The sequence below is a fragment of the Symphalangus syndactylus genome, chromosome 10, assembly GCF_028878055.3.
Source record: "Symphalangus syndactylus isolate Jambi chromosome 10, NHGRI_mSymSyn1-v2.1_pri, whole genome shotgun sequence".
Classification (NCBI taxonomy): domain Eukaryota; kingdom Metazoa; phylum Chordata; class Mammalia; order Primates; family Hylobatidae; genus Symphalangus; species Symphalangus syndactylus.
Genome location: NC_072432.2, coordinates 69979774 through 69994910, shown reverse-complemented (window position 1 = coordinate 69994910; position 15137 = coordinate 69979774). Strand labels below are relative to the sequence as shown.

The 15137-nt window shown below is 38.6% G+C and overlaps 1 protein-coding gene across 1 annotated transcript; it reads right to left on the bottom strand.

Moving 5' to 3' along the window:
• Positions 1 to 8630: 8630 nt before the first annotated feature.
• LOC129492295 (death domain-associated protein 6-like) lies at positions 8631 to 11400 on the bottom strand. The gene is given in 2 exon segments (XM_055297438.2): positions 8631 to 9372; positions 9375 to 11400. Coding segments are annotated over 2 exon segments (2121 nt in total). The 5' UTR covers positions 11137 to 11400; the 3' UTR covers positions 8631 to 9013.
• Positions 11401 to 15137: the final 3737 nt, after the last annotated feature.

Below are 15137 nucleotides of genomic sequence, written 5' to 3'. Positions count from 1 at the left end.
CTATCCCCAATTTGCTATCTACTAATAGTATTTCAAAGCACATCCCTGAATTTTCCTATGCATCTCTGTTACACGTTACCCTAAAGAGAAATGACAAGCTTTTTAGAGAAGTGGCATACTCAATTTCCCTAAATGTTGGCAAATTGATTATTTAAATGGCATTTAGCAGAAAATCTAACAAGACATTTTTCTTCACATTAAAAAAGAAATCCTTAAATTGCTTCTTAGTTTCTATAAAAATGGAAGAGTGGAGAAGTATTCAGGGCTTTATGTTTTATTCGATTGGATCAATATACTCCATAATTCTGTGAATCATCTTTTTAAAAAATTTGTAAAACTTAAGACAATATTTTATAGTTTTGCTCCACATTATTTGAAATTTAGAAATTTTATTTCTAATTAGGTTGCTATGACATTGAGTGTGTGTGTGTGATTGGTATGTATATAAATTATCTACTACATGCAAGATATAAAAATATGATAAACTGTTTGGACCTTAGCCTTAGAAAACAATATCTCAATAACTGTCGTGTGGCTGAGATGATGTTCAGGTATCATCTCATATTTGCCTACATTTCTAAGTTTATTTCTACATTGCCAAGTTTGTCACTATAACATGGCCATTTCTTGTATAGGAGACAGATGCTCTTTAGGTGTGCCCATCATAAAACTAGTTTAATAAATCAGGACACATTGAAAATAAAATAAGCCTCAAGCATAAAGCAGGACCAATCCTTGAACAACGTGTATATTCAATATATACTCCATTGGCTTCAATAGTGAAAATATACTGTGAGCTGTCACAAAGTTGGTAGGCTCTGATCCCCAGCGGGTACTGTGCCTGTCCTTTGCATAACTAGAGGGATTGTTAGTCTTCTTTGCATACATCACGATTGTTAATAAAGTGACATTTGTCAAAATGAGTAAGCACCTGTTGCCATGGAAGGTGCCATAAGCAAGATTATAAAACAAATTGTTGTAGTTGGCTAGGAACCAGGAGGAAGATGAACACCAGAAGAAAATGCATTCTTTCCTTAATTCCTCATACTCATTTCACAATACATTGCATACAGTTGTTTATGCAGAACACAGGCTGTTTTCTTTTTTTCTGAAACCTCATGTAACCGATGGTATTTTAAATGAGCTCTAATACAAAATGCCTCACACACTGCTATCCTATGCCTCATTTAACCCATTATATGGGTTCCCTCTTGAAACATTTAGTCTTCATTTGTCTATTTTTCCTGTAACTTCTTTTTAGGAATAGAAAAATCATGTCCTGAGAAGCATGTCTTCTGGCACATATTTAAAATACCTAAGGGGGCTCAGGTAACATCAAGACCCTAGTAGGTGCAGACGGGTCCCCACCAATATCTTGGCATTTTATTTCAATTATTTACTATCTTTCAATATGGCCCACAGCATGAAGATTTTGCATATACCAGTTTATTTTTTTAATTGAAAATTGAAATAATACCAATACTCATAAAAAAATCCATTCAATTATATTCAGTAAACAGTCTTCCTCTTCATGCCAGTAGATATCTGTACAGTTTCCACCTAAAATTGCAGAATTAAAAAAACTGAAAGTTGCTTAGATAGTTAAGGGACTAGTCCTAGAAATTAATTTACTGCTTTATTAGTCCATTTTCTTGCTTCTAATAAAGACATACCTGAGACTGGGAAGAAAAAGAGGTTTAATGGACTTACAGGTCCACATGGCTGGGGAGGCCTCACATTCATGGCAGAAGGAAAGCAGGAGTAAGTCATATCTTACATGCATGGCAGCAGGCAAAAAGAGAGAGAGGGCTTGTGCAGGGGAACGCTTCTTTTTAAAACCATCAGATCTCGTAAGACTTATTCACTATTATGAGAGCAGCGCAAGAAAGATCCACCCCCATGATTCAATTACTTCCCACTGGGTCCCTCCCACGACACACAGGAATTATGAAAGTTCCAACTTCAAATGAGATTTGGGTGGGGATACAGCCAAACCATACCATTCCACCCCTGGACCCTCCCAAATCTCATGTCCTCACATTTCAAAACCCATCATGCCTTCCCAACAGCCCCCAAAGTCTTAAGTCATTTCAGCATTAACCCAAAAGTCCACAGTCCAAAGTTTCCTGTGAGACAAGGCAGGTCACTTTTGCCTATGAGGTTGTAAAATCAAAATCAAGCTAGTTACTTCCCAGATACAACGGGGTACAGGTATTGTGTAAATACAACATTGGCCATAACAAAGGGGCTAAAGGCCCCATGCAGGTCCAAAATCCAGCAGGGCAGTTAAAACTTAAAGTACCAAAAAGATCTCCTTTGACTTCATGTCTCACATCCATGTCATGCTGACGGAAGAGGTGGATTAGCATGGTCTTGGGCAGCTCTGCCCCTGTGGCTTTGCAGGGTTCAGCCCATCACCTGGCTGCATTCACAGGCTGCTATTGAGTGCCTGTGGCTTTTCCAGGTGCATGGTTCAAGCTTTCAGTGGATCTATGATTCTGAGTTCTGGAGGATGGTGGCCCTCTTCTCACAGCTCCACTAGGTGGTGTCCCAGGACTCTCTGCGGGGGCTCCAACCCCACATTTCCCTTCTGCACTTTCCTAGCAGAGGTTCTCCCTGAGGGCCCCACCCATGCAGCAAACTTCTGCCTGGGCATACAGATGTTTCCATACATCCTCTGAAATCTAGATGGAGGTTCCCCCACCTCAACTCTTGACTTTTGTGCACCTGCAGGCTCAACACCATGTGGGAGATGCCAAGGCTTGGGGGCTCCACCCTCAGAAGCAATGGGCTGAGCTTGGCCTCTGTTAGTCATGGCTGGTGTGACTGAGATACAGGGCACCAAGTCCCTAGACTGCACACAAGAGGGGGACCCTGAGCTCCACCCATGAAACCATTTATTTCTCCTAAACCTCTGGGCCTGTGATGGGAAGGGCTACCACAAAGACCTTTCATATGCCCTAGAGACATTTTCCCCATTGTCTTGGTGATTAACATTCAGCTCCCGGTTTCTTATGCAAATTTTGCAGCTGGCTGGAATTTCTCCTCAGAAAATGGGATTTTCTTTTCTATCTCATTGACAGGCTGCAAATTTTCCAAACTTTTATGTTCTGTGTCTCTTTTAAAACTGACTTCCTTTAACAGCACCTGTCACTTCTTGAATGCTTTGCTGCTTAGAAATTTCTTCCACCAGATACTCCAAATCATTTCTCTGAAGTTCAAAGTTCCACAAATCTCTAGGATGGGGCAAAATGTCACCAGTCTCTTTGCTAAAGCATAACAAGAGTAACCTTTTTCCAAACGAGTCTAGTTCCTCATCTCCATCTCAGACCTCCCCCACCTGGATATTATTGTCTGTATCATTATCAGCATTTTAGTCAAAGCCATTCAACTTGAGCCCTTCCAACCTCTGCTTGTTACCCAATTCCAAAGTTGATTCCACATTTTGGGGTATCTTTTCAGCAACACTCCATTGTACTGGTGCCAACTTACTATATTAGTTTGCTTTCATGCTGCTCATGAAGACATACTTGAGACTGGGAAGAAAAAAATTTTAATAGATTTACTGTTCCACATGCCTGGGGAGGCCTCATAATCATGGTGGAAGGTAAAGAGGAGAAGATCACTTCTTACATGGATGGCAACAGGCAAAGAGAGAGCTTGTGCAGGGAACTTGTGTTTTATAACCATCAGATCTTGTGAGACTTATTCACGATCACAAGAACAGTGTGGGAAAGACCTGACCCCATAATTCAATTACCTCTCACTGGATTCCTCCCATGACACATGTGAATTGTAGGAGTTACAATTCAAAATGAGATTTGGGTGGGGACACAGCCAAACCATATCAACTGTCATCTTGTATCTTTTCCTTATTATAATTATTGTACTAGTCAGGGTTCTTTAGAGAAATTGACCAATAATAAATAGATAAATACATACACACATAGATGAGATTTATTATGGGACTTGGCTCACAAGGCTAGGGAGACCCACCAGTCCCACCATCCGATGTCTGAAAGCTAGGAACCAGGAAAGCAGGTACTACATATAATTCAGTCTCAGTTTCAAGGTCAAAGAACCAGGAGTGCCAATGTTTAAAGTCATCATGGATGAATTTCCAGTTAGAGGAAATTCACACGTAGTCTACCTTTTTGTTCTACTTACGACCTCAGTGGATTAGAAGATGCCTGTTCACATTTATTAGGGCAGATCTTCTTCACTTAGTTTACTGATTCAAGTACTACTCTCTTATGGAAAGACCCTCACAGACACACTCATAAATAATGTCTTACCAGCTCCCTGGGTATTCCTTAGGTGAATAAAGTTAACACAAAAAATTAAATATTTCATGAAAAAGACAAGGACTAGACAAGGAACAAAAAGATTAATGTATATTTTACTTTTAGTTTTTTTTTGTTTGTTTGTTTTGAGATGGAGTTTTGCTCTTGTTGCCCAGGCTAGAGTGCAATGGCATGATCTCCAGCTCACCACAACCTCCGACTCCTGGGTTAAGTGATTCTCATGCCTCAGCCTCCCGAGCAGCTGAGATTACAGGCCACCACACCCAGCTAATTTTGTATTTTTAGTAGAGACGGGGTTTCTCCATGTTGGTCAGGGTGATCTCGAACTCCCAACCTCAGGTGATCTGCCCGCCTCGGCTTCCCAAAGTGCTGGGATTACAAGGGTGAGCCACCACACCTGGCTATTTTTAGTTTAAAGCATAAATACAACTCTTACCTTACCTTCCAATGGTGGTAATTCTAGCTGAGTGTTATTTTTTAAGCTCACAATTAAATTACTTATTTCCATTTTAGCAATGGACTACAAAAGGTTAGTCTATCTTTCAGTAATTTATTAGAAAAAAAATCACCATTTTGTTATTGAACCCTTGGCAAAACTAAATTGAGCATTAATGCACTCCACCTCAATCTATCCTGGAGCAAAAATTCAGCCACTTTTAGAGGCCAACTCTATAAATGCGTTTCACAAAAGCCTAGTCATCCCTAAGTTTCCCCTTTATTGTTCCAGAGCCAGTCCCCAACAAATGTGTGGACAAAACTCAAAGACAGGTGACCCCAAACAAATTATTTCCCCTATGAAGTCTAATCTCTATAATTCTGTTAGCCCTTAAGTGGAGTTTTCAGGAAATCATGTGATTGAGAGATAAACCAAAGTATTAAAAACATACCTAATAAGCTTGTTTAATTTTTAAAAGGATTTTAATTATAGTTTTTAGAAAAGTTAAAGTTTAGTAATTCTGTAATAAATACAGTTGAGATATACTTTATGTCTTGAGAATGTTAAGTATGTTTCTAGAAACATAATTGATAAGCTTATTTAATTTTTAAAACGATTTTAACAATGGTTTTAAGAAAAGGTACAGTTTAGAAATTCTGTAATGAATACAATTGAGAGATTTTTTATACCTTGAGAAATCAATTATTAATTTGAAGAAAAAACACACATGCCAATTAAAAGGAAATTCCTAGCTGTGATCAGTAACAGTGTGTCAGAAACATCGCCAAAAATAGGCCTGCAATTGCTGACGTGCAAAACCGCCACCAATCACAGAATGTGTGTTACGCATCCTTAGCACATACTTCTACAACTTCTCATCAGTTTGTCTGTTTCTCTGTCCACAGCCCCTCTGATATCTCTGTGAATTTTGTAGGCCAGCTTCAAATTTTATTTTGTATTGACATCATTCTTATATTAACACGGTTCCAGCAAAGCTGAAGTGAGAACAGACAAACCTCAGAGACAAATCTTTTTTTGATAATCTCCATACTTCTTTAACGTGTTCTTTTAAAACCTGCAACTCCTAAGAAGTTATTAACTTCTATTTTTTCTTGTTGTAAATTATAAAGTAGCTTAATATCCACCAGGTATTGTTGGAAAACAGTCATTTTTGAGCTGTGTTTGAGAAGTAAGAACACTTTGTTGCATTAACCAATTTTAAATGCTCCTAAAACATAGAGCCCCTTTAAGAATATTTGGCCACGTGCAGTGGCTCTTGCCTGTAATCCCAGCACTTTGGGAGGCTGAGGCAGGTGGATCATGAGGACAAGAGTTCGAGACCAGCCTGGCCAACGTGGTGAAACCTCATCTCTAGTAAATGTACAAAAATTAGCGAGGCACGGTGGCGTGCTCCTGTAGTCCCAGCTACTTGGGAGGCTGAGGCAGGAGAATTGCTTGAACCTGGGAGGTGAAGGCTGCAGTGAGCCAGATCGCACCATTGCACTCCAGCCTGGTCAACAGAGCAAGACTCCATCTCAAAAACAAACAAACAAACAAAACAACAACAACAACAAAACGAATATTTAATAATGCAATACTTCATGGAAAAATAGAGTAGTGAAAACACATTTTTAAAATTAACATATATATTAACGTGAAGTATCTTTATAAAACAAATCCAAGAAAAATCAGTCTTACACATTTGATTTATAAAAAATCCAATATAAGATTTTAAATTTATATTAATAGTAATGTTTTATAATATTTCAGTTAAAATAGAACTGACATAATAAATTATATATCATCAGATTTTAATATATAAACATCACACAAAATATATTCTCCAACCACCAGAGGATGAAGTTAGAAATCAGTAACAGAGAACTAGAAAACTTCAATTTCTGAGAATTAAAAACACTCTCTAAACAACTAATGGATCATTACAGAAATCATAAAAAGAAATTAGAAAATACTTAGAGATGAATAAAAACAAAAACAAAACAAACATTATGGGACATAGTAAAATAAGTGCTAAGGAGAAATGTTATAGTTATGAAAGCTTCCATTTAAACAGAATAAAAACAAAAACAAAACAAAAATTATGGGACATAGTAAAATAAGTGCTAAGGCGAAAAGTTATAGTTAAAAAGCTTCCATTTAAATAGAATGCAGATCTTAAATCAAGAACCCATTTGTACAACTAGAAAAAGAAGAACAAAGAAAACCCAAAGGCAGCAGATGTAGAGAATTTAAAATGTAGAGAAAAATCAATGAAATCAAAAGTTGATTCTTCAAAAAAAAAAAATCAATGTGAAAAACCTTTATCTAGATTGACTTAAAATAAAGAAGGCTCAAATCACCAAAATCACAAATGAAAGTGAGAACATTATTACTTACTCTGCATAAATAAAAAGTATTATAAGAGTACTATGAAAAATTATATGTCAACAATTGCATGTACCAGATTAAATTGACAAATTCCTAGAAATATGCAACATACCAAGACTAAAGCATGAAAAATAGAAAATCTGAATATATCTATAATTAGTTAGGATTATGGATCTCTAATAAAAAATCTAGCAACAAAGAAAATTCCTGGACCTGGCAGCTTCACTGCTGAATTACACTAAACATTTAAAGAAGAAGTATAATAATGCCAGTCCTTCATAAACATTACCAAAATCTTGAAGAGGAGGAATACTTCATGTGAGGCCAGCATTACCATACTACCAAAACCAGAAAAAGACGTTGCAAAAAACAAAAAACAAGAAAACACAACAGACTAATATCTATTATGAACATCAACGCAAAAATCCTCCACAAAATACTAGCAAACCAAATTCAGCAGCATATTAGAATGACCAAGTGGGATTTATTCCTGGAATCTAAGCATGGTTCAACACACGAAATTTGATCAGTGTAATACCCCATATTAACAGAAGGGAAAAAATGAGCATAATTGTCTCAATTATGCATTTGGTAAAATTCAACATCTTTCATTTCAAAAACACTCAACAAACTAGGAACTGAAGAAAACTACCTTAACATAATAAAATCCATACATAAATATTCAATAGCCAACATCACACTCACTGTTAAAAGACTGAAAGTTTTACCTCTAAGATCAGGAACAAGACAATGACGCATACATTGCCACTTGTATTCAACAAAATACTGAAAGTCCTAACCAGTGAAATCAGGCAAGGAAAAGACATAAAAGGCACCCAAATTGGAAAGGAAGAAGTACAATTATCTCTGTTTGTACACAGCATAATACTTTAGGTATAAAACTCTAAAGATCACACACACACTCACATGCACACACACATAGTTAAAACTAATAAACAAATTTAGGAAAGCAGTAGGATACAAAAGCAACACATAAACATTAGTTTCATTTTTACTTACTAACAATGAACAATCAGAAAAGAAAGTTAACAAAATAATTCCATTGATTATAGCATCAAAAAGAATGAAACACTTATCAACTTAGCCAGGGATATGAAAGACTTGTAAAACGAAAACTATGGAAGACTTAAATAAACAGAAAGATATTCCATGTCCATGTGTTGGAAGACTTAATATTTTTAAGATGTTAACACTACCCAAAGCAATCTTAACATTAAATACTATGCCTTTCAAAACTTCAGCAATTTTTATAGAAAGAAATAATCTATTCTAAAATGTATATGGAAAAACCGAGGGACACCAAATAGCCAAAACAATCTTGAAAAAGAACAAAGCTGGAGAACTCACACTTCCTGGTTTCAAAATTTATTACAAAGCTTCAGTAATCAAAACAGGGTGCCACAGGCATAAAGACAGACTTACAGGCCAATGAAGCAAAATCGAGATCCCAGAAATAAATCTTCACATATATGGTGAAATGATTTTTTTTTTTTACAGTAAGAAAAGAACTTTATTGTTTATTAATGTTTCTGTGTAAAACTTAAGCTTTTTTCTTTTTTTTTTTTTAAAGAAACACCACCAAAAGGGGTTTAGCTTATTCCATCCCTTCCTCAGTCATCTGCTTCCCACCTTCCTCCAAATGCTATCCCAAAACATTCTGGAGGCAGGGAGAAGGGGAGGCAGCTAATCAGAGTCTGAGAGCACGATGATCTCTTCTGGATCTCATTGTGTGGCCACACTTGTCTGCAGGGAAGTGAGAGACAGAGTCAAAGAGATCTGGAGTACAGGAGAAAAGACACAGGAGGATTTAGAGGATTTAAAACGGTGGGAAAAAGGAAGAGACAGGATGTGGCACGTGCAATATTCAGACAGAGCAGCTTTGCCTTTCCACAGAGCTGTTTCCTAATGGCCCTGATCCTGTTTGCTTCTTCTCCTTCCGAGATTTTTTGCAGGGGGGACCAGAATCTCCCCAGTTGTGAGGAGAGACGCCTCCATTGAAAGAAGTAGAAGAGACCATGCCTGCCCCATTCTCTAAGACAGTGGTGATGGGCTCCTCTGATTGCTTCCTGGAAGAGGAAATGTCTGTCTCCACAGAGGAAGGGGTATCCAGGGGCAAAGCTTCAATCTCTAGATCAAAGAGCTGAGACACAGGGCTTTCTTCCTCCAGGGTCAGCTCCTCAGGCTGTTCTCCATTGCTTTCAGCATCTATGCTGGAGGGGGCCGGGGTTCTTCTGACAGTAACGATGGTGACACTATGCGTCCTTTGTTTTGCTGCTCCCCTGAAGACCTGCTGATCTGTTTGCCAGGTTCCAGGTTCTTTTCAGTGGAGATCTGTGGTGAGGACATGGGGCTCTTGTCTCCATTGTTACCTGCTGCTGCTTCTTCCTCTTCGTCCTCCTCTTCATCGTCCTCCTGACCCTCCTGCATCTGTTCCAGATCCTCCTCCTCTTCAGAATCTGTGGCCTCCTCCTCTTCTTCCTCCTCCTCCTCCTCCTCTTTCTCATCACTCTCCTCATCTTCTTCGTCATCTGTCTCAGCTCTGGAGGCAGAAGGGCACCCCTGGGATGCCATTCCACTAGGGCCCTCACCAGAATCCAAGGAGGCGTTGGGGGTGTCTGCAGAGTGGGAAGAGGTGCCTTGGAACCGAGCTCTTCTCTTTTTTCTCTCGCCCTCCTCACTTTTGTCTTGCATCGTTGCATATTTGGAGATGACCTCATCCAGCCGACTCATGGCCAAACTCCGGTTTTCCCGAAGGCGCCGGGCCAACACAGGATCTGAGAGTGCAGGGTCAGTGCCTGGCCTATAGTCATCTGTGAGGTGGCAGCCAAAGTTGTAGATGAGATGGAGGTGATGTCGTTCCTGTAACCTGATGCCCACATCTCGGAAGGCATCCTGAGACATGAGCTGGAGCTGCTGTCGGGGGAGGCCAAGGCTGTGTCGGGCAGCTACCTTCTCTACAGCCCGAAGCACATCCCCATAGTCAGGGAAGGTATCAGGCCCTGGCTTGTTGATGAGCCGCTCAATGCGCCTGTTAACCTCTGGGTAGCGGGTGCCACGGTAGGGGATGCGCTGCTCTATGACACGGCCAGTCAGTGAAGAGCAGTCTTTCAGCTCACATAGTCGCCCAAAGAGGCGGATCAGCTTACGCTTCAACCGTGCCTCCTGCAAGTATGTGGAGTCTGGGTCATCCAATTCTGAGAGATCCAACTCCTTTTCCTGCAGCCGCCGGATCTCTGCCACATAGAGCGCCAGCAGCTGCTCCAAGCGCTGAATCTGCCGCCGGGAACCACGGGTCCTTGGGGCCTGAGAGGCAGTGTTTTCAGCATTTGTGGGGTCCAAGGAGAGGTGTGTGGGAGGGTTATTCCCAGAGGGCTCATTGGAGGTGGTGGTGGCAGGGGCCAAGTTCAGCTTCTTTTTGGCTGAGTGGGCCCTGAGAACAGTGCAGAGCTCATTGATGTAGACATAGAGCTTAGCTGGCCGGCTCCGGGCCCGAGATAGGACCCTAGAGAGGATGTTGCAGAACTCCGCCGAGGCCAAAAACAGAGAGTGGGCACATTGCTGCCGGTTATAGAGGAATGGGACCACCTCAGAGTGGTCTGCTGTCTGCGTCTTACAAAGTTCAAGGAACTCTTCGAACAGCTTCTCATTCTCCAGCTTGTAGCATTTCTTGCCGCCCGAACTACTGCTTCCTCTGGCCCCATGAGGCTCAGAGGAGCTAGGGGCTTCTGCCCCAGGTGAGGCCGCATTGGGGAGTGGGTGGGAGGGCCCTGGCTGAGCAGCTGCTTCATCTTCATCATCATCATCCAGCATGATGATGCTGTTAGCGGTGGCCATAGGGGATCAAATCCCCCGGAGGGAGGAAGTGGTGGGGATTTCAGAATTCCTGCTCACAAACCGTCTCTGGAGGCGACCCTCGCCGCAGATCTCAGAACCTCGCATGGTTCCCTCCGCCTTCCTTCCCACTCCAGTGAAATGATTTTTGACCATGGGTCCAAGATCATTCAATGAGAGAAAGAACAATCTTAAAAAAAAAAAAAAATGGTGGGATGGTGGTGGAACAACTGAAAAATCACATATAAAATAATGAAGTTGGACCCTTGTATAACACTATGTGGAAAAATTGACTCAAAATTAATCAAAGACCTAAATGTAATACAAAAAATACTATAAAACTCTGAGAAGAAATAATAGAACAAAAGCTTCACAACATTGGAGTTGGCAATAATTTCTGCAATCTGACATCAAAGGCACAGACAACAAAAGAAAAAACTTTAAAAATTGTAGTTGATAAACTTTTTAAAAAAATTGTATTCAAAAAATACTATCATCAGAATAAAACGGCAACCCAGAGAATGAAAAAAAAAAATTTGCAAATGATATTTGACAAGGGACTGAGATCCAGAATACATGGGGAATTTTAAAAACTCATCAACAAAATAAAACAAATAGCCTGATTCAAAAATGGGCAAAGAACTTTTCTCCAAAGAATAGAAATGGTCAATAAGTACATAAAAGGAGCCTCAACATAATTAATCATTAATCAACATAATTAATCAATTAGCAAATCAAAGCTACAATAACATAACACCTCATACCCATTATGATAGTTACTATTAAAAAAAACAGAAAATAAAAACTGGGCCGGGCGCGGTGGCTCACGCTTGTAATCCCAGCACTTTGGGAGGCCGAGGCGGGCGGATCACGAGGTCAGGAGATCGAGACCAAGGTGAAACCCCGTCTCTACTAAAAATACAAAAAATTAGCCAGGCGTGGTGGCGGACGCCTGTAGTCCCAGCTACTCGGAGAGGCTGAGGCAGGAGAATGGCGTGAACCCGGGAGGCTGAGCTTGCAGTGAGCGGAGATCGCACCAACCACTGTACTCCAGCCTGGGTGAAAGAGCGAGACTCCGTCTCAAAAAAAAAAAAAAAAAAAAAAAAAAAAATCTGTTGGCAAGAATGTGGGAAACTGTAAAACTTGTGCACTGTTGGTGAGGATGTAAAATGATACAGCCACTGTAGAAAGCAGTACGTCAGTTCTTTTAAAGATTAAAAATATAAGTACATATAATCCAGCAACCCCAATCCAGGTATATACCCAAGAGAATTTAAAGCAAGGTCTTGAAGAGATATTTGTACACACATGTTCACAGCAATATTATTCAAAATAGCTAAAATGGAAGCAATCCAAGTGTCTGTCAATGCATTAATGGATAAGCAAAATGTAGTGTACACAAACAAAAGAATATTATTCAGCCTTAAAAATGAATACAAGTCTGACATATTCTATAAGAGGATGAAATGGAGGTCATTATGCTAAATTAAATAAGCCAATAACAAAAGACAAATGCTGTATGATTTCATTTGTATGAGGTTCTTAGAATAGTCAAAATCACAGATAAAACAATGGTAGTTTCCAGAGAAATATATTGATTAATGGGTCGAAAGCTTCGGTTTCACAAGACTAAAGAGCTCTGGAGATGGACGGTTATGATTATTGCACAATATAAATGTACTTAGTATCACTGACCTATATATAGCCATACACCACATGATGATGTTTCTGTCAACAAACAGACCACTTACAGGTCATTGTTGCCATAAGTTTGTTATGCAGCTGAAAAATTCCTATTGCCTAGTGAAATTGAAGCTATCATGTCATAGTACAATGCATCAATGCATTGCCTTTTCTATGTTTAGATACACAAATATTTAACACTGTCTTACAATTATCTGTAATATTCAGTACAGTAACATGCTTTACAGGTTTGTAACCTATGGACAGAATGTATCACTGTCTTTTAAGTGATGCATGGTTTACTTTAAAATAATTAAGATAATAAATTTCATATTAAGTGTATTTTATTTTGCAAAGTTACCATCTCTGTCTTCACTTACAGATATTGGCCAAAGTCTGAAACAGGTGAGAGCCGTGATACTAAAATGAGTAGGAAAGTTTGTTAGGTGGGGCAGTGAGAGTTTGACAGAATTTACTGTCAAGATCCAATGCATAAGAACAGTCATTCATTATTACATGAAGAATAACAATTTTTAGAAGAGTATATGCAACATTATTCTATTTAGATAAATCTAAATAAAAATGACATATGTGTGTATATTTTATATGATTACAATAAAGATCTCCAAGGAAACATGCAGATACTAATAGGGATTAGAAAGCTTTGGTAGAATTGATGTCCATTTAAATAAAAGAGTATTACCCTTATGTTCCAAGTGTATATCATGCTTGTAAAATAAACCAATACATTATACAAAATATGCTACTATTAAATTGAAACCAAATTCTTCTAATTATCTAAGAAAGCCAGAATTATGTAGTGATCAGAAATAGACCCCTAAGCCAGGTTTTCTGGGTTGGATTTTCAGGTCTTCTATCACTCACCAGTTGTGTGATTAACCATTAGCGTTAACTTCTCCATTCCTCCTAAATTTCTGTCAAGAATTAAGTATGCAAATACATGTACTTATAGAAGTATGCATGTACACAGCATGCAGAAAAATACTGGTTTTTGTATTGTTATTATCCTATTCGGCTATTTGTGTTCATTCCAGTTAATGATTATAGTATAAAAATTTACATTTATGCTACAAATTTATTTTAAATATTTACACTTATCTGATAGTACTGAGTATTCAAATGCTCTCAGTTCTTTTTATCAGATGCTAATTACTGGTTTATCCAGAGATCCGAATCTGTGTTACAGTCATTTTCCAAGCTTGCCTCTGAAAACTCAAACAAAGAATAAATATCACTCTGTGTTTTTACAGTTAAAAAACAAGGGAAATAAACTACCATCACGGGCATTTTACTCTAACCATGCTGGTTATTTCAAAACCTAAAGTAAAAGGCAATTCAACTTAGTGATTAGTTTAATAACTCCTTTAAAAGAGTGAGTTTTTAATTAATACAAATGTGGCTGCTCAACAATGTACTCTGTTATTCTTCTAACTGTACGTCTGAATAACACATTGACCTGTTCAGTGATATTAAGGTTTGACAGTGGCCTTTATGGAAACGTGGGCGTGTTCCAGCTTCCACTTGCAGTGGTGTGTTGTAACGATGCTTCAGTCACTTCCAGATGGGAATATTTAGGTATCCCCCTACTGGAAAGGTTTGAAGATTGCTATTATTTCTCAAGGAGCACATAGATAAACCGAATTAGTGAGCAAAGGATCAGGCAGAGTGATTGTGTCTAACCAGCTTGGCCATGCCAAAAATAAGACAAATGAAACTAATTATGAATAAGTAATTAAATGTCTATGTTTTCCAGACTTTTGACAAGTGAGTTTTAACAGTTTTCAGATAACGTCATGCCAACTCTATGAATGTGCATAAAGGAATAAAATAAGCTGTTTAAATGCAGACTTCAAAATGTCTACCCTGTGATGACTGCAGTTGACATGAGAAACTTAGTTAGGAAAACCAGGATGTGGGTTAGTGAGACTGGCCAGGATCTCAGTGGAACAAGGAAACAGTCAATATTCAATTATTATACACAGTTCATTATTTATCCTGAAGCTGGCAATGTAAGGGGCACAATTCAGCTTTTTAGAACATAATGTCAAATGTTAAATACCATCAAATCTATTCTAATTTCAACAGGACTTCTGACTGTACAGTTAGTCTGTTACTATCTTTACCTTAAAGAGAAACATATACCACACAAGTTTATCATAACTTTACTTTAAAACTAAAGAATATTTTAAATCTATTTTGGGAACGGTTTTACACATTTCATTGTGCCAGTCTATAATGTATACTTCCCTTTCAGAAAATGTGCTTTCAGTACACTGCCAACTAGTAAAAATTACCATCTGATTATGTTAAAAGCAGTTCTTCCTTCTTTTTCATTTCAGCTTACCCTCAATCCACTCAGAATCAGATTCTTCACATACTTCTAAAGCTTTTGACTCAAGGTCAGAATGAAGTAAAATATTGCACTTTTTTTCTAAGGAAAAAGAGCTGAGTCA